A 21,243-nucleotide genomic window follows, 5' to 3' on the forward strand; every position below is an offset into this window, starting at 1 on the left:
CTGTCTCTCTGTCTCAATCTGTCTCTGTTTCCATCTATCTCTCTGTCTCTGTGTCTCCATCTGTCTCTTTGTGTCTATATGTCTGCTTCTCTGTCTCCATCTGTCTGTCTCCATCTGTCTCCATCTGTCTCCACTTGTCTGTCTCTCTGTTCCATCTATTTGTCTGTCTCTCCCTGTCTCCATCTGTCTGTCTCTCTCTGTCTCCATCTGTCTGTCTGTCTCTGTCTCCATTTGTCTGTCTCTCCCTGTCTCCATCTGTCTGTCTCTCTCTGTCTCCATCTGTCTGTCTGTCTCTGTCTCCATCTATCTGTCTCTACCTGTCTGTCTCCACCTGTCTCTCTGTCTCCATCTGTCTCTCTGTCTCTGTCTCCATCTGTCTTTTTCTGCCTCCATCTGTCTCCCTATCTCTGTCTCTCTTGGTGATTTCATCCCATGGCTTCCACTGTCCTCTCTTGCCCAGATGAGCCACAGTCCCCCTCAGCCTCCCTCCTGAGCCCCTGTCAAACCTCTCAAACCACCTGCTGAGACTTGAAAAGCCTATTCCAGGTGTCACTGCCTGTTCTGGCTTCCCATGGAGTGGGGGTGGGGGTGGGAGGGAGCAGGCCAAGGTGCAGAAAATAAATGAATGAATGAATTCATCTACAACACAAACTCAGTGTTTGCTGAAATGAATCATACAATTTTAATTTGTTTCAATCAAAATAACAAGGATAAAGTCCCTCACTCACACGGCACTTTAATCGGCCATCACAGCCCAAATCTCTGGGCCACTCGAGGGTCTACACAGTCCTTTTCTCACCATATCGCTGCTGGGAGGTCGGCATGAGGAAGCTAAGGCTGGGAGAAAGGTGGTCACTTCCCCAAGGTCACACAGTTAGCTAGCTGAGGAATGACTCCCTCACATTTATGAAGCTCATCACAGTTACAAAGGGACCTTCGGATTCTGGATCTAGAACCAGAAAGTGTCTCAAAGGCTGTCAGGTCCAAACATCTAATTTTACAGATGAGGAAGCTGAGTTCTGAGGCAGGAGGAGTCAGAGGCGGGGGTGGGCCAGGTCCTGACCCCAGGACTCGGACATCTGTCCACTGGAGCCCAGTGCCTCCCACTCACACCCACCATTATCTCATTTTGTTTTCACCAAGAGCCCACAGGCTTCCCACAACCATGATTCAGACGTCAGCCCTTTTTCACGGGGACGTTTCAGCATCTCTGGGGCCCCGGTGGCATGGGGGCACCCTTCAACGGGCAGCAGCTTCCCCCCAACCTCCTCCCCCAGAATCACTCTGGTCCACTCCATCTTTCTAAGAGGACCCGCACGATACCTTCTTGTGGCTCCTTTAATTTGACAGATGGCACCCCTGATGACCATGGAGGGGGAGTGACTGGCCCAGGGTCACAAAGCTAAAGGCCTAGAGCTAGGACTTGGACCAAATGGACAGCACTTGTAACTAGGCTTGGCAAACCTTAAAACGCTGTACAGACGCTAATTACATTATAACTGTTACTACTGTGTCCATCTCAGAGTGTAAACAATACCAGGCCACTGGACCCAGATGGCTACGGAGGAGAAAGTGAGGCTGGGGGCTTGCACGGCCCTCCCTCACTCAAAGTCCCTCAGGGCAGGGACTATTTTCTTTCTGTCTTTGTACCAGCTCCTAGCAAGGTGACTTTGTGCTTTTGGGATGAATTGGCCATTTCTCAGGGATTCTTGGTCAGGGAGAAGTTGGGCTGAACAGGGGGGAGGTCCCTTCTGCTCTGGGATTCTGGGATTTGCGGGAATAAGGACAAAGACCGGTTGGTCTCTGGAGCTGGCATAGTTTCTGAAGTATGGAAGAAGTAGGCCTTCCCCGGGGGCCTCTTGCCACCCCTTCTCCAACCCCACAAAGAAGGGGCCGGCCCAGCCTGGCCAGCTTGATGACTTCAGGGAGGGCTGTGCTTGTGGAGTGGAGGGGAGGCGGGGCTGTGTTTCCCAGGACTGTTACCTTATCTCTTCTTGTTGGGGATTTCAGGCCCCAGCTCTTTGCCTCCCATTAACTCAAGTGGAATCCCTGCCTTGAGCCTGTCAAAACACCTGATATCCAGCCGCATTCCCAGGCTCTCGCTAAAGCTGGGAACAGTCTTTCGGCTGATGCAGAACTGCACGGTATCCCTGATAAGCAATCCTTCAGTCCACACTTTCAAAGACAGGAAACTCACCACCTCTCCAGACAGTGGGGACAGCCTATACAAAGTCATGGAGGTGGGAAGTGGGGAGTCACATGTATGTGTGTGCAGAGCAGATAGAAATCCCTTTCCTCTTTGGACATCTTTAGCTACAGCATCAGAGAATTTCAGTTGGAAGGAACCTCAGCAGCAATCTAGTCCTATCCATGCCCTGAAAGAGAGCCTGCTATTTATAACACAAGACGGGTGGTCATCTGAGTTCTGCTGGACGCCCTCGAACAAGACAGAAGCTCCAAGCTCCCACATTTGGATCGCTCTCATTGGAAGGAAATTCTTACTTAGAACAAACCTAACCTTAGCTCTTAGTAACTCTACCCAACAGCCACTGGGGCCAATCCCACCTACCCCCAGGGCTGACCCCACCTGTGCCTGGATCTGACCCCACCTGCACCAGGGCTGCCTACACTGGTGCCTGGGTCTGACCCACCTGCACCAGGGCCACCCACACCTGCACCCAGGTCTAACCCACCTGTGCCTGGGTCTGACCCCACCTGCACCAGGGCTGCCCACACCTGCAGCCAGGTCTGACCCACCTGTGCTTGGGACTGATCCCACCTGCACCAGGGCTGCCCACACTGGTGCCTGGGGCTGCCCACAGGGGTCACACGGAGCAAGTCAAATCCCTCTGATGGGTGACAGCACGTCCAGGTTAACATCTCTAGTTTCTCCAGTTGATCCTTCTGGCCCTTCCCATCCTGGAAGCTCTTCTCTGCCCAGAGCTGTACATAATAGTGCAGATATGGCCTGATCTGGACAAAACCCAGCAGGGCTCTCCTCTCCTTAAGGATTCTCACCTTGCACACAGTAAGAGCTTCATAAATGCTCATGGGCTGCTCAGTTATGCAGCCCAAGATGGTGCCAGCTTTCTTGGCAGCCACACCCCCCAATGCTGACTCACGCAGAGCTTCCAGATACACCCTAGTTGTACTTCTAGCTAGATACCCTCTAGCTATGCTTCTGCACCCTCAGAATCCCCCATAGCCAAGCAGGTGACAAAGGCTGTGGATTCTAGCTCTGCCACCACCCTCTCGTCTGTCCCCTGGCCTCCCCAGGCAGGTCCTCATCACCTCTGGGCTACCGCAGCAATCTTTCCGTGGCCTCCCTGAGTCCAGCTTCACCTGCCTCCAACCCACTGGCAACACAGCTGGCAGAATGACCATCCTAAGGAGCGAGACCGACCTTGTCAGCCACCCCCCCACCCCCAACTCAAGACTTTCCAGTGGCTCCCTGTTGCTTCTAGAATAAGACTATTTGGCCTTTAAAGTCCTTCACAATCTGTCTCCAGATTTCCTTTCCTATCATAGCCCTTTGCACACTCGGTGTTCCTGTTCCCCTACATGACTCTGAATCTCCCCCTCCATGCTTTTGCATAGGCTGTGCCCTGCACCTGGAATGCTCTCCCTCCTCTTCTCTGCACTTGGGCACCCCCAGCTTCACTGGTTTCTGTGCTTTTCTAGCTATATGGCACACAACCCCAACGGTGTGTGCTTGCAGATCCTGAGAGCCACTCCATCTTATTCACATGATGTCCTGCGTGGTACCCATTTTTCTTCCATCTTGCCCTCCTGGAGCTGATTGTTTTAACCCAAATCTAGGGCTTTACATTTATCTTTATTAAACACCATCTTTGTACACCCTCAATACCTGGCCATCCCTTGGAGTTGGGACCAGCCTGGCTATTTTCAGACATGGGTCAGACTCTTCAGAATGCCTAACACTTTTCTCCCTCGGTGATGGCTAAGAAAAGAACTCAGCTATCACCTCCTGTGGGGAAAGCCCAGCCAGGAGAGGGACCGTGTGCTGTGGGTCTGGTACGTAATATCTGGGCTCATGGTGAGGCCGAGGCTCCCCTAGCCTTGGGTTGGCTATTTTTAGTCCCCAGGCCTGATAGCATCAGAGCTTTTCAAGATAAGTAGCCCTCACATCCCTACATTATCATTGACTGGCAGGGACAGGGACTGGGGGGCCAAGGATGGCCTTGTTAGCTTCAAAGTTCCAGCAGGGGCAAGAGATGATGAGTGCAGTCTCCTCTGTCCCTGTCTCAGCCAAGGCTTTCCCGCAGGGCTCTTTGGGGTGATAGCTTTTGGGTGGAATGGGCTTCCAAAGCCGTTTGTAGTTTATAGAGAACTTAGCAGTTACAAAGTGATGTCAAAAGCTCTGTCTTATTTTATCACCAAAACAGCTCTAGGAAGGAGACAGGGTAAGGTTTATTATCCCCATTTTACAGAGCTGGACTCAGGCATCAAGGTGGTCCCAGCCTTGCCCATGGGCACATAGCCAGCCACTGACAGATTTTCTGATTCGATTCAACCCCCTAACCATTTATTCAATGCAGCCTCATCGGGAGATTCGGCATGGGGATTTTCTGTTTTCAATCCCAAGATTTCTGAGTCAGACAAGAGTGATTTCAGGAGAAGGGGCTTGGCCAACACCTCCCAGCAAGAGTGGAAGGGCTGAGCCAACAGCCTTCGTGTGACAAGCATGGCAGGCCTGGTGGAGGGAGGGATCTTGGCTTTTTTTTTACTAGCCTCAGCCAATGCTTGCTGATTGATCAGTATGTGGGCATGACAACTTTTCACTAACTACCCTCCAAGGCCGCTGTGAAGAAAGTCCCAGGTGAAAAGGCCATGGCATAGGCAAGAATGATCCCATTGGCAGTAGCCCAGGTGAGGAGAGAGCCCTCCTGCTCCCTCCTCCATGCCTTCCTGCATTCATTCAACAAACACTGACTCAGCGCTGGCCATCAGCTTCCAGGCTTCAGTCTTGATCCTGGCCTTAGAGAAACCCAGCTTCCCCCCAAGCCCGTGGGGGCCGGGGAAGGCCTGGGGATTTCAGTCCATTTGAGGGGTGGGGCATTTCCTCCCTAATTCAATTACCCTGCTGTGGCCAAGCCCCCTCCCAGTGTGAGTGTCAGCTTAATGCTGGTTTTGTCCCCCTGAATCAGCAATCAGGCGGAACTCTCCAGATTCATTTATCTCAGCCCAGCAATCAATAGGATTGTTGAAAACAGACAATTTGCAAGAGATTTAATTACACCATTGTGGGGATAGGGAAGAGAGTGAAAAAGGCAGGGATGACTGAGTTGGAGCCTGCAGGAGTCCACCCCTCTTATTTTACAGCTAAGGAAACTGAGGCAGGCAGGTCAGTCCCTGACTCAGCCAGGCTCTGGCTGTCACTTTATGGGAAGATGACATGGGGCAGTGTCAGGGAACAAGGCGACCTGGCTCCCAGTTCTTCCTCTGATGTGCTATCAGCACAGCCTTGACTCTGGATGACGCCAAAGGCCCTTCTAGCTCTAAGCCGAGGTCCCCAATCCAAGCCCCTCGATAGCTCCTTCTTCTGTCTCTCTGCTTTGTCCCTGAAAGCCTTCACTACCTAGCTCCATCTCTGTTTTTTTCTGCTCATCTCTACTTCCTGAAACCCTTCAAGCTCCTGCAGCTAAGAGAGGCCTTTCTGTTAATGCCCCTCTCCAAAAAGACTTTGGATTTGTTTTTTATACATCTTTTATTTACTTTTCTGTGCCTGGGCTTCCTCCCAGTGGAATCTAATTTCCTAGCAGGAGGGGGGAAGGGAAGAAGCATTTATTAAGACCTACTGTGTGCCAGGTGCTTCACAAATATTAGCGCATTTGAAGGTAGGTAATGTTTCGGGTTTGGCCCTTATATCTCCAACTAGTGTCTGGCACAGGGTCGAGCACATGATAATAGTTTGTTGACTGATTGGTGTCCATCATGATTTAGGGTTTGCAAACCCTAAATGCAAACCTCATGGTGCCTTGTGACTGAGGTAGCCCCTTCCTCATTTGAGAGGAAACAGCCTCCAAGCCGCTAAGTAATTGGCCCTGGGTTCCACGCCTTCAGCAGGTGAGAGAGCCAGACTGGACCTTCTCTCAGGTTCGGCTCCAGGTCCTGGCTGGGCTGCCCCAAGCAGAGGCAGGGGTTCCAGCAGCCGGGAGCTGGGGGGCCCCCCAAGGGAGCGGCCCAGGGCCAGGTTAGACCACTGTGCTCAGCTCCTCCCAGAGGCCCACAGGGAGCGGCTGGGGGAACCTGGGAGGGGCCTCAGCTGGTGGAAGTGCTGGCATCTTCCCAGCACACTAAGGAAAGTTTCTATAAACATTCCATTCCTCCTCTCTTGTCTAGTTCCGAGTCCTCTCAGGTCCTGTTACATAATCCCTCCCTCGCCTCTCCGCAGTCAGCTCACGTCCTTTCCACTTGCCCAACCTTTCCTCCGTGATGCTCGGTGCCTCCCTTGACCCCTCTTGCTATATCTGGAGGTCCTGGCTCTACCCTGGGATGGCTCTTCAGAGGGGACACCACAGGCCATGGATGTACAAGACCTGAATGGGCCAGCTGGAGGCCGATGGGAGGGGAGCGAGCGGCCAGCCAGTCTGGATACCATCTCCTGCTGGCTTTCTTTGCCATGAAGGCTGTTCCTCCCACGTGGCTTGGATGTCTATGATAGAGACAAAGTAGAACTCAGGAGATCAGGGCTGCCCTGGAGAGAGAGGACCAGGGAGGAAACCACCTCTGACACTTATGGACCAGGAGCACAGGGGAGAGGGGTGACTTCTCCTAGACAGATAACATTGACTTAGGAACCTGATCATCACCCAAGGGGGAGGGGCCAGAATCTGAGCAGGGCCTTGAAGGCAAAGGTTGTAGGCATGTGATATGTGATCCAGATCAGGGAGCAGCTCAGAATTCAGACTGGTGAGCAGGTGGGGGAGAAAGTGAAGGGGCAGAGGCAACCTGGAAAGCCCCGATACCCACTGAAAGGAGAAGGGAGCAGCCACCACAATCAGGCCCCAGAAAGGAATGAGAATGAAGGGAATTGGGGAGGTGGTAGTAGAGAGAGGACCCCAAAAGTCTCAGGTACACCCTGAAACAGACACAGCTGAGGGGAACTGAACGCATCAGTCACTCTGTACTGAGGCTAATTGCTAAGGTTCGAAACGATTTTTTCACGGACAGTGAGGGGAGCCAGCTTGTGGCAGGAAGTAAAGGGAGGGTACTGTGGTACAGTGGAGGGTACTGGGTTTGAATCCTGCCTCAGCCACTGCCTGGCCACGTGACGCTGGCCAAGTCACTTCAACTTGGCCTGTTTCGTTTACTGTAAAATGAGGGGTTTAGTCTTGAGGATGTAAATCAGCCCTCAGTCAGGAACTGGTTCCTTTTTGTATTTAGACTCTGAGTACCCAGCCTAAGGTCTTGCACCGAGGAGCTTATGGGCCCTGGGGAGCCACAGGGCAGTTCGGAAGCAGGGAGAGCCTGCCTCCTCTGCCTTTGGGACATGGTTTGACAAATGTGTGCCCGACATTTCTCTAGAGGGCAATCAGCACCTGCGCATAACCCTCCCAACAGATGGAGCTGCACAACACCCCCCACCCCAAATGTTGGCCCCCTCCCATGCCAGCCCCCCTCCACCTCCCCGCCTCCTCCCCTCCCAGACCTGCCCTGCCCCCGCCGGGCCCCCTCCCCTCCCCAGACCCTGGCCGTCCCAGCCCCACCTTCACGTAGAGCTGCTGGAATTCCTCAAGGTTGAGGCGGCCGCTGGGACAGTCCTTGAGGAAGCCCTTGTACCACTGTTTGAGCTCGTGCTCGTTGAACTCGGTGCTCTTGACCAGGTCCTCCATCACCTCCGGGGCCAGCTTACTGTTCTGCTTCCCCATGGTGCCTGAAGAGAAGGACAGGACAGTGAGCGGCAGGCAGGACAGGACAGCTCTGGGATGGGACTCGGTTAGGGAGCGACCCTGGAGACTATCAGGCCAACTCTCCGAGCACTGGAGCTCCAGGGAGGATGTGCCCGAGGCTCCCTGGTAATCAAGGACAAAGCTGGCATTGGAACCCAGGGCCTCAAGGGCAAACCTGGCATTCTTTCCATTCTCAGCCTCAGTTTCCTCTGTAAAATAAAAGGATGGGACTAAACGGGAACCTAACTGTGAGTAACAAATAGAAAACAAATGATGAAACCCTCTTCCCTCCTCTGGGTGGTGAGGTGGGGAGCCTCCCACCAGACAGCAAACACACATTCCACCCTTGGTCCTCCAACGGTATCTGTCCTCTTTCCAAGGGAGGGCTCAGTGGCAGCGGGATGGGTGAGTCAGACCCCCAAATGACTTCGACCCAAACAACGGCACATTTTACAATCGAGGGCATCTCTGAGGGCCCCTTCAGCATATGAGGGCCCTGGGGATGCCTCCCTTCAAGGTCTAGGCAGGGAACTGCCCTCCCATGCCCCTCCCACTTGTAGCTTCACCAAATGCCCCCCCACGGTAACAGGCACAGTGAGAAGGTGAATCAGTCTGCCATCTAGTGGGTCTGGAGTCAGAGAGCCCTGGGCATTAACCCTGGTACTCTGAGGCTTCCTTGTCTCTGTTGCGAAGACAGCTTAGCTTTGCTTCACCTCTGGCCCAGGGATTGGTCAGGGAGGGCCAGGCTATCAAAGAGGATGCTATCAGACTCAGAGAAGGGTCTGAATGCCAGAGCAGCAAGTCCGATCTCCTCCCTGGCCAGATGGAGCAGCAGATGGACACCCTGGAGGTTACAAAAGATTCTGACACAAGGGACATTTCTCTGGCGTGTTAAGATTCACAAAACACTTCACAAACATTATTTGATCCTCACAAAACCCTCAGAGGTAGGTTCTATGATTATTCCATTTTATTAGATGAGCAACCCGAGGTGGATGAAGGTTAAATGACTTCACCAGGGTCATGCAGCTAGAAGTCACTGAGGCTGGATTTGAATTCATGTCTTCCTGATTCCAGACTCGCTGCTCCTTGATCCACCTCCCTGCCTCCTAATTCTTCCCAAGAAGACCAGCTTCTCATTAGCCTCCGAGCTGCCAGGACCTCAGTGGCCACTGGTCCAACCCATTCCCAAGCCTGATTCTCCTCTACTGCATCCCTGGCAAAAGTCTGGGCAGCCTCAGAATCAGGTCTCCAACAAATCCAATGGCCAGCTCTACTGAACCAAGACAATTTTGCCTTTTGCTTCTGGTTCCACCCTCTGAGGCCAAGTAGAACAAAGCTAATCCCCCTTCCATATGACGGTCCTCAGAATACTGGGAGACACCTACCCCCCAACCTCAGAACTCAGTCCATCCATCCATCCATCTGTCCGTCTGTCTTTTACCCTCTGCCTCTCTCAGCAAAGGTCTCTTTACAGAACGCACTGATCAGCCAAAACCAGGGGGTCCCCCCAATTCTTCATGCAGTTTTAAGCCCACCCTGTAGTTTAATTTAAATTCTCAGACTGGATGCTGACAATTCACTCAATCCTAGGCACCAATCCTTCTCCAACGAGGCAGCTGGCATTCTGCTCAGTTTTTCTGAATGGTCAAAGAAGTCTCAACTTGCCCAAATGGCCCATCAGTGGCATCTGTGATTGCAATTTTCTCCACCCATTCTCTCCCTAACACCCTCGCTCTCCCTTGTCCTCATCCCCTACCTTGGCTTCTGGCTTCCAGTCCCTTATTCATAAAGTGCTTCTAATTAAGTCACTGCAGGGGGCACCACTGCCTGTGGTTATGGCCAGGTGGCCACCCAGGGGTTGCCACAGAACTAATTAATTAGGGGAAGAAAATGATAATTCATAGATGAAATTGTTCATCAAAATTTATTACCCAAGCCTTCGGGGATTCGGTGCATGGCTGGGGCTGGAGAATCAGACTAGCTTGTGAGAGGGCCTGATCCCATTACACCGTTAAAAATCAGCTTGATTTCAAGTTTAAACTTCGTGAGCTATTTATTATTCATTATTATTATTGTAATCATTTTCTGTTTTCCAAATCAAAGTACGCCACCCGAAAATCTGCCGATGTCTCGTCCCCAGGCTTCCACTGGAAGACTAGAGAAAGCTTCCCAAAACACAGGCCTCTTGGTGACGTGACATGATTTCCCTTCATGTGGGTTTTCAGTTTTCAGAGATTGTAATTGATTGGAATGATCAACTGCTGCCCCCTCCTTTTGGTCTTTCTCACCCCCCACATGCACACATGTATATATGCACACACGAGAGCCCGCACGCAGCTTGGAGTCATAGCATGAGTCCCTCTAATCTCAAACTCACAGTAGCATGCACAGATAGGGTTTAGGTCCTAACTCACTGATCATGGGATGAAGTAAACTCTTGGCATATAAAGACCCAACCTGTTGAGGCTTTTGATGTCAAGCCTGGGGTTGGTCTGGGGATCAGAGCTCTGGGTTGGATCCTTGGCTCTGCCAGGACAACCCAGATAAGCTCAGTAAGACAAGCCGGGGCAAGGGGGCCCAGGGGCTCAGATTCCTCATCGGTAAAATGAGGGGGCTTGAACTGGAAGCATCAGGGCTGCTTTCCAGAGCTGGAACAAGGATCCCTGAGCAATTCTCAGAGCCCATTCACTGATGCACAGACTTGTCAATGGTGCCCCAGTTGGAAATTCAAGTGGGGTGGAGGGTCAGCAGGAGGGAGCACTGCATTGGCACGAGGCCATAAGATCGAGCATAGGAGGGATGTCAGAACACAGAACAGAGAATGTCAGGGGCAGGGAAGGCCTCTTGTACAGGTGGGGAACTGATGCCCAGAGAAGCCCTGGACAAAGTGGCAGAGTCAAGCTGGCACCCACGCCTCCTTCCCACCTCCAAGCCCAGGTCCCAGGGCTCTTTCCCCTCTGCTGAGGACAAAGAGCCACCCACTCTTTAGCAGGAGACCTCCCCCAGGTGCTGAAATCACACACCACATCTGGTGGGGTGGGTGTGTTGAGACAAGCCTGGCAATGCTAACCATATCTGCCTCTGTGCTAATAGGAGATCCAGAGTGATGAGGGGAGGAAGGAGCTTTCTAAACTTGAAAGTGTTCAGAAAAGCCAGTTCTGGTGAAATGGAGCAGGGTTGGGGGCTGCTATCAGCTGCTGTGAGCTCCTGGGCCTCTTGGAGGCCAACCCTCTGGAGCCTTTGGGGAGGTCCTCCAATGTCCAGTGAGTATGGGCTCCAGGAAAGAGCTGGACTTGGAGATAGGGAGACCCAGGTACAGATCCTGACTCTGACAGCTTATTAGCTGTGTGGCCCTGGGCAAATCAGTGAAGCTCTCTGAGCCCCACACACCCAACTCCCGAGGAATGTAAGTTAGAGAAAATCACAGGAACCAAGACACGCATCAGAATGCTGAATAATGGATGAAGAGTTGGGTCTTGGGCCAAGGACCTGGGTTCTAGACTCTTCTAGCACTGCTGGGGGCTGGGGACCCACAGGCTGCTTCCTTCTCTCCCTGGGCTCCGATGGCCTCAGCAGTAAAATGAGGGGGCTCTGCAGGGGTCTAGCATCTCTTCCAGCTTCAGATCCCATGTTCTCCTTGTACGACCTGCCTCAAAGGGTGGTTCGGAGGCAGTCTCCAAATACCAACTGTTATTACTGTCTCCTCCTGCTGAGCTGTCACCTCTCCAGAGGACTTGTGGACTCTGGACCTCCCCAGACTTGGATGGGCTAACTTTGTCTGGCCTTATCTTGCTCCATCCCCAGCTCACCCACACTGCTCATGAGCCCTCACCCCCTCCACTCCTTTCTCAGTGCCCCTTTATGTGCCATCTACCTCATTAGAGTGTAAACTCTCTGAGGGCAGAGATGGTCTAGAAGGCTTGTATTTATATTCACATGACATAGCACAGTGCTTAAGGAAAGTTCAATCATGGTGTGCCTCTCATCTATTGGCTAACTCTCACTTCTGTCATCTCTAGCCATCATCTATCTGTCTGTCTATATCTGTCTACCTGTCTGTCTGTCTGTCTATCCACCTATCTGTCAATATCTATCTACCTGTCTACCTGTCTCTCTATCTCTCTATTTATCCATCATCTATATCTATCTACCTATCTGTCTCTGTCTTTATCTATTTATGTCTATAGTTATCTATCTATCTATCTATCTATCTATCTATCTATCTATCTATCTATCTATCTACCTACCTACCTGTCTGTCGATTTAGCTGTCTATCATCTATTTATGCATCTACCTGTCTGTCTATCCACTTACCTGTCTGTATCATCTATCTTTATCCATCTATCCATCCTCTCTCCCTCTCTGTTTGTCTGTCTCTCTTCTTGACCAATTCTCCTGCTTCATAGATGGGGAAACTGGGTCTAGAGAGAGGAGCCATCTTGCTCAGAGCTGAACGGTGAGCTAGTGCTAAGACCAGGCCTGGAGCCCTCATCTCCCACCTCCTGGGGCAGTGTTTTTTTTTTTCAGTATACTCTTCAAGACATTGGTTTCCCCAAATAAGGTGAGGTCATTGGATCTGCAGTCTGGTGAAGCCTATGGACCCCTTCTCAGAATCATGTTCTTAAATGAATAAAAATAAAATAGAGAGAAATACAAAAGAAACAAACTATGTTGAAGTAAAGTTATCAAAACAGTTTTTTTAAAAAGGTCTAGGCTTAGATTGCTTAGCAGATGCTTTAGTCTGAAGGTCCTGTGTAGTTTTGACATTCTGTGCTCTCAAAAGGCAGTCCTAGAAGGAAGGAAAAAGCTACACATGGCAGCCAGCTTGCCCCAGGAGAGCCTGCACAAGTGGATTCTTTATCAAGGGGCAGCTGTCAGGACTTGAATCCTATTTTCTAAGAAGGGAGGTGCCAGAAACTTGAGTTTGGGCTAAAGCTATGGCCCCGGGATAAAGGAGAGAAAGTAGCCCTGCCCAGGTCTCAAAGATCTGTGTGTGTGTGTGTGTGTGTGTGTATGTGGTGTGAATGAGAGACAGACAGACAGACAGAGACTGGGAAGGAGGGAGAGAGACAGAGACAGAGAGAGACAGTATGAGAAGAGAGACCCACAACTGAGAGTTTATTCCTCAGCCCCTGGGGCTGTTGACAAGGTGTGACTGGTGATAGACACCAAGGATGACACAGGACTCCCAGGAGCCCAATCTTCCCCCTTCCCTGGCTGGGAGTGGGGGAGGGACGCTCTAGGTACAGAACACTATGTTCAGTTGGTTGGTTGGCTGGTTTGTTGGCTTTGTTGATCTGCTTTCTCGTTTTTATTCTGTACAAAGGTCAATGGAGGGGAGAGAGAGATGGGAAGGGGGCGGGGGGGGGGGGGAGGGTAAAACCCAAAGATTTCCATACAGTTGTTAGTCTAGTCTTTAAAGGGAAGAGAAGCTACATCCGCTATGGTAGGTGTGGACGCCTCCCCCTCCCCCCGCCCCACTTTCAGCTTGGTCTGTCAAAGGGCAGTTTTGGATCAGCCCTAAAAAACCTTAACCTCCTAGGACCGAGAAGGTCCGAGCTGGGAGGGGCCTTGGAGACAACCTAAGCAACACATTCCAGATATCTACAGAGTTGGCTGAGGTCTTGTGACTAGAACGCGCATGGGGCAAGATCCCAGGCCCAGGGACCACACCGGAGAGTGGCATTTTCCACAATTTGCTAGTATTTAAGCCTGAGCTTCCTGACAATGTTGAAATTCTGACTCAGAAGGCTGGTTCAGCCGCAGCCCATGCCCAGAAACCCAGAGGCACTCATGGTGACAAAGGCCAGCCCAACAGCCTCAGGTCACACTGCTTTAGGGTTTACAAAGAACATCCCTTACAACAGTTCCCAGTGTCCCAGAGCATTTATTTATTTAGAATTTAGTTATTTGTTTTTAGTTTTCAACATTCACTTCTACAAGATTTTGAGTTCTAAATTTTCTCCCCCTCCCCAAGATGGCATGCAATCTGATGTGGACTATACATGTACAATCATATTAAACATATTTTCACATTAGTCATATTGTAGAGAAGAATCAGAACCAAAGGGAAAACAATAACAAAGAACAACAAAAAAAAGAGAGAAAATAGTCTGCTTCGATCTGTATTCAGACTCCATAGTTCTTTCTCTGGATGTAGATGGCATTTTCCATCATGAGTCTTGGAATTATCTTGGATCACTGCACTGCTGAGAAGATCTGAGTCTCTCAAAGCTAATCATTGCGCAATGTTGCTATTACTGCGAAAGGTGTTCTCCTGGTTCTGCTCACTTCACTCAGCATCAGTTCAGATAAGTCTTTCCGGTTTTTCTGAAGTCCGCCTGCTCATCATTTCTTACAGCACAATAGCATCCCATGACATTCATATACCACAACTTGTTCAGCCATTCCCCAGTTGATGGACATCCCCTCAATTTCCAGTTCTTTGCCACCACAAAAAAGACCTGCTGTAAATATTTTTGTACCTGTAGGTCCTTTTTTTTTAATCTCTTTGGGATACAGAACTAATAGTGGTATTGCGGGATCAAAGGTTATGCACAGTTCAATAGCCCTGTGAGCATAGGTCCAAATTGTTCTCCAGAATGATTGAATCAGTTCACAACTCCACCAACAATGCAACAGCGTTCCAATTTTCCCACATCCTCTCCAGCATTTGTCATTTTCCTGTTTTGTCATGTTGGCCAATCTGACAGGTAAGATGTGGTACCTAAGGGTTGTTTTGATTTGCATTTCTCTAATCAATAGTGATTTAGAGCATTTTTTCATATGACTATAGATAACGTTAATTTCTTCTTCTGAAAACTGCCAGCCAGAGCATTTATTGAGCACTCACTGTGTGCCAGGCAATGGGCTAAGCTCTGAGCATACAGATACGAGCAAAAAGCCTGTCCTCGTCTTCAAAGATCTTTCATTTTAATGGTAGAGACAAAAAGGCCTAAATGGAAGCTGAGAAGGGAGGACAGGGAGAAGTCTTGGAACTGGGTAAGAAGGGAAGGCTTGAGCTTGGCTGATGCAGCCTCTTTCCAGGGGGGTGGGGAACAGGAGCTTCCAGGAGCCTGTGGCCCAGCACAGGAGGCCCCAGAGGGTCTAGGGCAGGGGTCCCCAACTTTTTGGGTCATGGTTTCCTTTAGCAGGCTCTGAATTCTATGACCCCCTTCTTGAAATAAGGTCTTTAAATAAAAACTCAAAGATAGATGGCATTATGAAGGAAACCAATTATTTTAAAATAGTTATCAAGAAGGTTTTTTAAGCTCATGGACCCCAATGTAAGACCCCATCCTAGGCAAACCTCTGAGATCAGCTCTGGGATGTGCCCAGACTGGGCTCCCCTCCTAGGACCCTCAGGGAGAGCTCCAGCTTGGAATGCAGCCTCTTGGGCCAGCCCCAGCCCCAGGGAGATCAGGAACAGACCGCACACCTGCAGCAGGGATTGTTTCCAAAGAAGGTCCTAAGTACAGGGTGTGATGCACAAGTCAAGGGAGGGGAGAGGATCACCCAGAGAGATGGCCATCTGGACTGGGCTGCCTGAGGCTGGCCACTCTGTAATTATACAAAGATAACCCTTCCTTTCTCCCAGCAGCTCTAGGAATGGCCCAGCTCCATGAAGGAGGGAGTCAGGGCCAGAGAGAGACTTTGCCCAGGCCTGATGGGGGAGAAGAGATGAACCCTGGGATGTGCTGCCACAAGACCTGGGTATCGGCATGCTTTCTGCCACTCACTTCTAGGGTCAACTCAGCAAACATGCTTTGAGAGCATACTATATGCCAGGTGCTTGCTAAGTGTTGGGGATATGAAGAAAGGCAAAAGTCAGTCCCTGCCCTCAGGGATCCCTCTGTCTAATGGAGGAGGCCACAGGCAAACACCTATGTTGCAAATAAGATACATAAAAGGTAAGGAAGATAATCCCAGAGAAAAGATTCTCAAGGTAAGAGGGAGAGGGAAAGGTTTCCTGTGGAAGCTGGGACTTTAACTCTCAATTACCAGATGTGACCTGGATGAAGATCCAGAAGGAGACTGAGGAGTGGTCAGAGAGGCAGGAGAACTCCTGAGCCGAGTGACCCTGGGCAAGTCACTCCACCTCTGTTTGACTCAGTTTCTTCATCTGTGAAATGGGGATGGTAAAGGCACCTCCCTCCCTCCCAGGGTGGTTGACATAGGCCATCTTATTAGATCCTCACGGCAACCCTGGGAGGTAGCGAGGTACCTTTGCTATCCCCATTTCACAGAGGAGGAAATTGAAGCAAACAGGTGGGATGACTTGCCCAGGGTCACACAGCTCAGAAGCATCTCAGGCCAGAGTGATGCTGGGCTGTCCTTTAATGGGGCCTGGTGCCCCCTGCACAGAAGGGGAGGGGTGCTGGATGAAGGCTGGTCACCTTCCATCTGCAGGGGCTGGGAGGCATCTTCCCTCCCCCCACTTCTCCATGTTTTATTTTTCCCTCCCTTCCTGGGTATCCTGTTTCCAGCCATCCTATTTATTTCCCAGAGATTTCTATGAAAGGAAGCAGGCTGTCAGCTGGGAGCATCGAATGCCGCTAATTCTGGAAGGCTTGAGGAGGAAATGCTCTCATTAATAATTACAAACAAGCCTTCTGTCCGGCAGGCAGTCTGTCCTGCCAAAGAGCAGCTGAGGCAAGGCGGCCAAGGTGTGCGGCTCTCTCCGCATGTATGTCACAACAGCTGGAAGGAGCCTTGGGGACCCTCTGGTCCCATCCCCTCATTTTAGAGATGGGGAAACTGAGACCTAGAGAGAAGCAGTCTGGGCTTGGAGTCAGGAGACTGGGATTCTAATTCCGATTCTGACCCCTGCTTGCTACTGCTCTCTGTGCCTCAGTTTCCGCATCCGAAAATGGGGTGATGAAGTTGACAATACGTATCTTGCAGGATCACAGACCTAGGCGGTGGCAGGGTCATCAGGATGAACGTGGACCTCCCGACTCCTGGCCTGGCGGCCTCCTCCCCTTTGACCATCTCAGGTCGTGACTGTTTTATCCATAAAGTCGGGGCTGTCTCCCCTGATTAGGATGCAGGCTACAGGAGAGCAAGGACTGTCTCTGGCTTGCTCAGTCGCATCCCTGGCGATCAGCACGGTGCTTGGCACACAGGAAGCCCTCAGTAAATGCTTTCTGCTCCATTCCAAAATGGATTGAGTACAACTTGGCAGAGCTGATAGAGCTGGGGTGAGGCTCAGGGGACCCAGGTCCTAGGCTTGGCTATGCAAACTGGAACCCACTGGCTCTGGGACTTTGGATTTGTCCTTGCTGTACCTCCATTCTTGTTTTGTGAAATGATGGGCCTGGACTAAATGAAACCCAAGGGTGCAGGGCTGGAGGCTGGTGTCCAACAGTGGACAGGGTATTGGCTCCAGAGTCAGGCAGACTTGGGTTCACAGACCCTGCCTCAAGGTGCTTTCTACTTGTGTGGTTCTGACCTTGGTTTACTGCTCTGTAAAATGGGGACAATAATCCTGGGTTCAAGTCTGACCCCAACCCCTCCTGGGCAGTCACTCAGCCTTCTCGGCAATGTAGGCACATCTCTGAGACAGACAGACTCCAAGTCATGGCAAGGTGCTGAGCTGTGTGGATGGAGGGTGTCCTTGTGCAGTGATGGGAGCGCAGGGTCCAGTCCTTAGCTCGAATCCTCCATGGACAAACCTAGGGCTGCTCCTCCCTAAGCTTCAGCTTCGTCCTGTGTAAAATGGTGTTGATGGAGTGTTCTGGAGGCGATGAACAGAGATCCATCAAGGGGGCCACGGCGTCAGCAATGGCGTGTGTGGAGTCATGTGAACATTAGTGATGACGATGGTGATAAAGATCACAGCAGCCAGGTTTTCTGAGCCCGTTAGGTGCTTTTTTTTTTTTTTGCTTTTTTGCTTTTCGGCAGGGCAATTGGGGTTAAGTGACTTGCCCAAGGTCACACAGCTAGTAAGTATGTCAAGTATCTGAGGCCGGATTTGAACTCAGGATCTCCTGACTCCAGGGCTAGTGTTCTACTCACTGTGCCACCTAGTTGCCCCCGTTAGGTGCTGGAGAACAGAGTAATGTTCCCTAAGTGGCTTCTTTGTGGTAGCAACAGAGGATGGGGAGGCCCAGGCCACTGTCCTCATGCAGGGGACCTAGCGTTGGAAGGGCCCCTGGAGGTCTAGCCTCTCATGGTTCATCTGGGGAAACTGAGTCTGAGCAGAAGGTGGGGCCTGGCCCAAGGCAGCCACGGAAGGCTTTTCTACTATGCCAGATGGGGATGGGAGAAAAGCACTGGGAGCAGGACAGACCAGCCACCTCTGCCGAGCCAAGAAGAGGGTGCAGCATGTGGGTCGTCGATGCACTTCTCTAAGACCCCTTAATATAAGTACCTCCGAAATCACTTGGCTCCATGTCAAGGGTCAGGACGGGGGCTGGGGGGTCCTGATGCATGAGCACAGCTGAGCCCCCTATCTGAAGGTCAGATCCCTCAACTCCTTGGCCAAGGTGGTGTTTACACCGTCCCAGCCTTGCTCAGCTCCTCCAGGAATGTCAGCCTCTGCCTTGGATGGGCACCAAGCCCTGAGTCACGTCCCCTGCTATCCTTGTCATCCCTTTGTCAGAGCATCCGGGCATGTGGGAACAAAGCACTTTATTGTATCTCTTGAAACGTCTCAGAGCAGAGAGGGACAATGCCAAGGATACAAGGGCTAAAATTAGCCCTTCCGGCTCTGCTGGTTTTGGCATCGAGAGCGCATAGCTCTGATGGGCCATCCTCTGAGCCCTTGGCCTGCAGGCTCCTCTGGGGCAGGGAGGGGACTGCATTGGGGGGAGCGGGCACTGCCCCCCTGGCAGGGAGCTCAGCCCTACCTGCCTGGCCTGGCCTTCCATGCCCAGCTATCCAAGGACACTGCCCATCCTCCTCAGCCCCCAACAACTACATCAGAGACCAAGGAAAATGGGTCTCTTGTTCCTCCCGAGCTGATGGCTAACACCAGACCTCCCAGTACACTCAAGCCATCCACAGTAGACCCAAGGTCCCCCAGCAGGAACATGCCTCACCCTCTCTGACCCTCATGTTCACCAGCTGGACAATGAGGGTATCAAGCAATTTTACCTCTGAGGTCCATCTAGTTGTGACATTCTATAGTTTAAGGCCTCCTAGAGACCAGTTTAGCACATTATGGGCAAAAAAGAGTGAAAATAAGACTCAAATCTCAGTGATTCATTAGTGGGGGAAAAGCCACATCTGAGCAGTCAGCAGCCCGGCCTGCCAATTCCACAATACCCCTCCCTCCCCCCATCCCTCACATGCTTCCAACCTTCCTATCCATCCAAACATCTGTCCCTGATGTCCCTCACCTCCATCCTTCCAGCCATCTATCTATCCATCCATCCCTCACATCCTTCCTTCTAGCCTCACATTTTCATTGTTGTTCAGTCATTTTCAGTTGCGTCTGACTCTTCGTAACCGCATTTGGGGTTTTCTTGGCAGAGATACTGGAGAGGTTTGCCATTTCCTTCTCCAGCTCATTTTATAGATGAGGAAACAAAGGCAAACAGGGTTAAGTGACTTGCCCAGGGTCACACAGAGAGTATCTGAGGCTGGATTTGAACTCAGAGAGATGAGTCTTCCTGACTCCAGGCCCAGCGCGCCACCCAGCTGCCCCTCATTGTTCCATCTATCCATCCCTTGTGTCCTTCCATCCGTCCCTCTGTCTCCTTCTCTCCATTCCCACAGCCTTCTTCTGGGCCTCACCCTCGGCCTCTCAGGCCTGGACTGTTGCCACAGCCTCCTCCTCCATCTCCTTTCACTCCAGACTTTCCTCTGTAAACCTTATTATGCCACCCCTTTCCCCAATACCTGCAGCCTGGAGGATACACTCCAAATGACTTACCCTGGCATTTGAGGCTCCCACCCACCTTTCCAGCCTTCTCCCTGCTCTTCCCCCTCACACAGTTCAGCCCCATTGAAGTTCTGGCCACCCCCTGAGCTTGGACTGTCCCTGGAACCAACTCCTCATCCTGGATTTGGAGTGAGAAGGTCTGGGTTCAAATCATCTCTTGGCCACTTAGTAGTGTGATCCTGGGCCATTCATTCTACTCCAGCTGGATTAGATGAGCCCGAAAGGCTATTCTGTCTCCAAACCTGGTTCTATGAAGCCTCCTCCTACCTTTTCCTGTTAAAATTCTTGTCTTCCTTCAAAGCCCCCATTCAGATAGCACTCTCTTTGCCGCCTGATTAACATCCCTGAGAGCTTTCAGGTACTTTCTCCACAACTGCCTTGCAAGGAATGTTGTACAAACATTAGGATATCCATTTTACGGATGAGAAAACTGAAGCTGTAAGGTCTGAGAGGGCAGGAAGAGTGTCATTTCTCCAATCTTCATATCTCCAGGAAGCCCCTGGCTTTGTTTTTGGGGAGACCCCAGCAGGGGATCAAAGAGGTTTTGGAATGGCAAGGCTCCATGTTGTGATATTGTGTTTTAAGTTCCTTGCTGTTATGATGAAGTAGACTGACTGGCTGTGGGAGCTGAACATTTGGTTATGGAATATGGTTCTCTGGTGTCTGAATAAATGTTATACTTCTACCTTCTTTATGGAGAGTCTCTCATACTTTGCGATACAGAACTACATAGGCATTTTGACAATTATCATCTACCTTGTTATTATCGCCTTACTGATACATTATTTGTTTGTTGAATTGAAGCGGGCACTGACAAGGAGCCACTGTGATCTCACTGAGGAAGTGAATGGGGGCATCGGGTGAACTTCTTAGTCTGAGTATAAGGCTTGGAATAAAGGGATGTTGCTTAGAAAGGGGGAGAAATGAGCCGCTGTCAGCCCAAGGCCGAAGAACCTGTCAGAATGAGGGAGATGGACAGGAGTCAGAAGGGAGGGTGCCAGCCCAGCAGAACAGACTGATGAGGAAAAGGACCAGGATGTGCCCTGTGAGGCTTCTCTAAGGGATGCTCAGAGACAGGACGGGAGAGCGGAAGAACAAGGAAACAAGACGCAGCAGCTCCAACCAGAACCAAAAGTAAGGGTGGAAGATGGCTTCCCCAAAAAGAGACGGGAGGATGCACTTCTTACCCTTGTCTGTGAATGGGCAGCTAGGTGGCACAGTAGATAGAGCACTGGCCCTGGAATCAGGAGGCCTCTTGGCCAACTCCATTTATGAAGGTGAAAAAAGAGGCTCAAACTGGAGAAAAGGAAGGCACGAGGCGGAACTTGTCGTCAGCAGTAGATCTTGCATTTGAACCCAGGCCTCCTGCCTCCCAGGGAAGGACTTTCTTTCTGCCACATCTTGGGCATCAGTGTTCTTATCTCTAAAATGGGGTTGACA

At 51.1% G+C, this 21,243-nt stretch overlaps 1 protein-coding gene across 1 annotated transcript in view; it reads right to left on the minus strand.

Moving 5' to 3' along the window:
- The window catches only part of VSNL1 (visinin like 1), an 86,252-nt gene that overhangs the window by 37,539 nt on the left and 27,470 nt on the right, over positions 1 to 21,243 (minus strand). The window contains exon 2 of the mRNA XM_036748241.1: positions 7,731 to 7,897. Within this exon, the coding sequence (XP_036604136.1) occupies positions 7,731 to 7,892 (162 nt within the window). The 5' untranslated portion in view covers positions 7,893 to 7,897. The remainder of the gene's footprint in view (positions 1 to 7,730; positions 7,898 to 21,243) is intronic.

This window comes from Trichosurus vulpecula, chromosome 3 (genome assembly GCF_011100635.1).
Source record: "Trichosurus vulpecula isolate mTriVul1 chromosome 3, mTriVul1.pri, whole genome shotgun sequence".
Taxonomy (NCBI): domain Eukaryota; kingdom Metazoa; phylum Chordata; class Mammalia; order Diprotodontia; family Phalangeridae; genus Trichosurus; species Trichosurus vulpecula.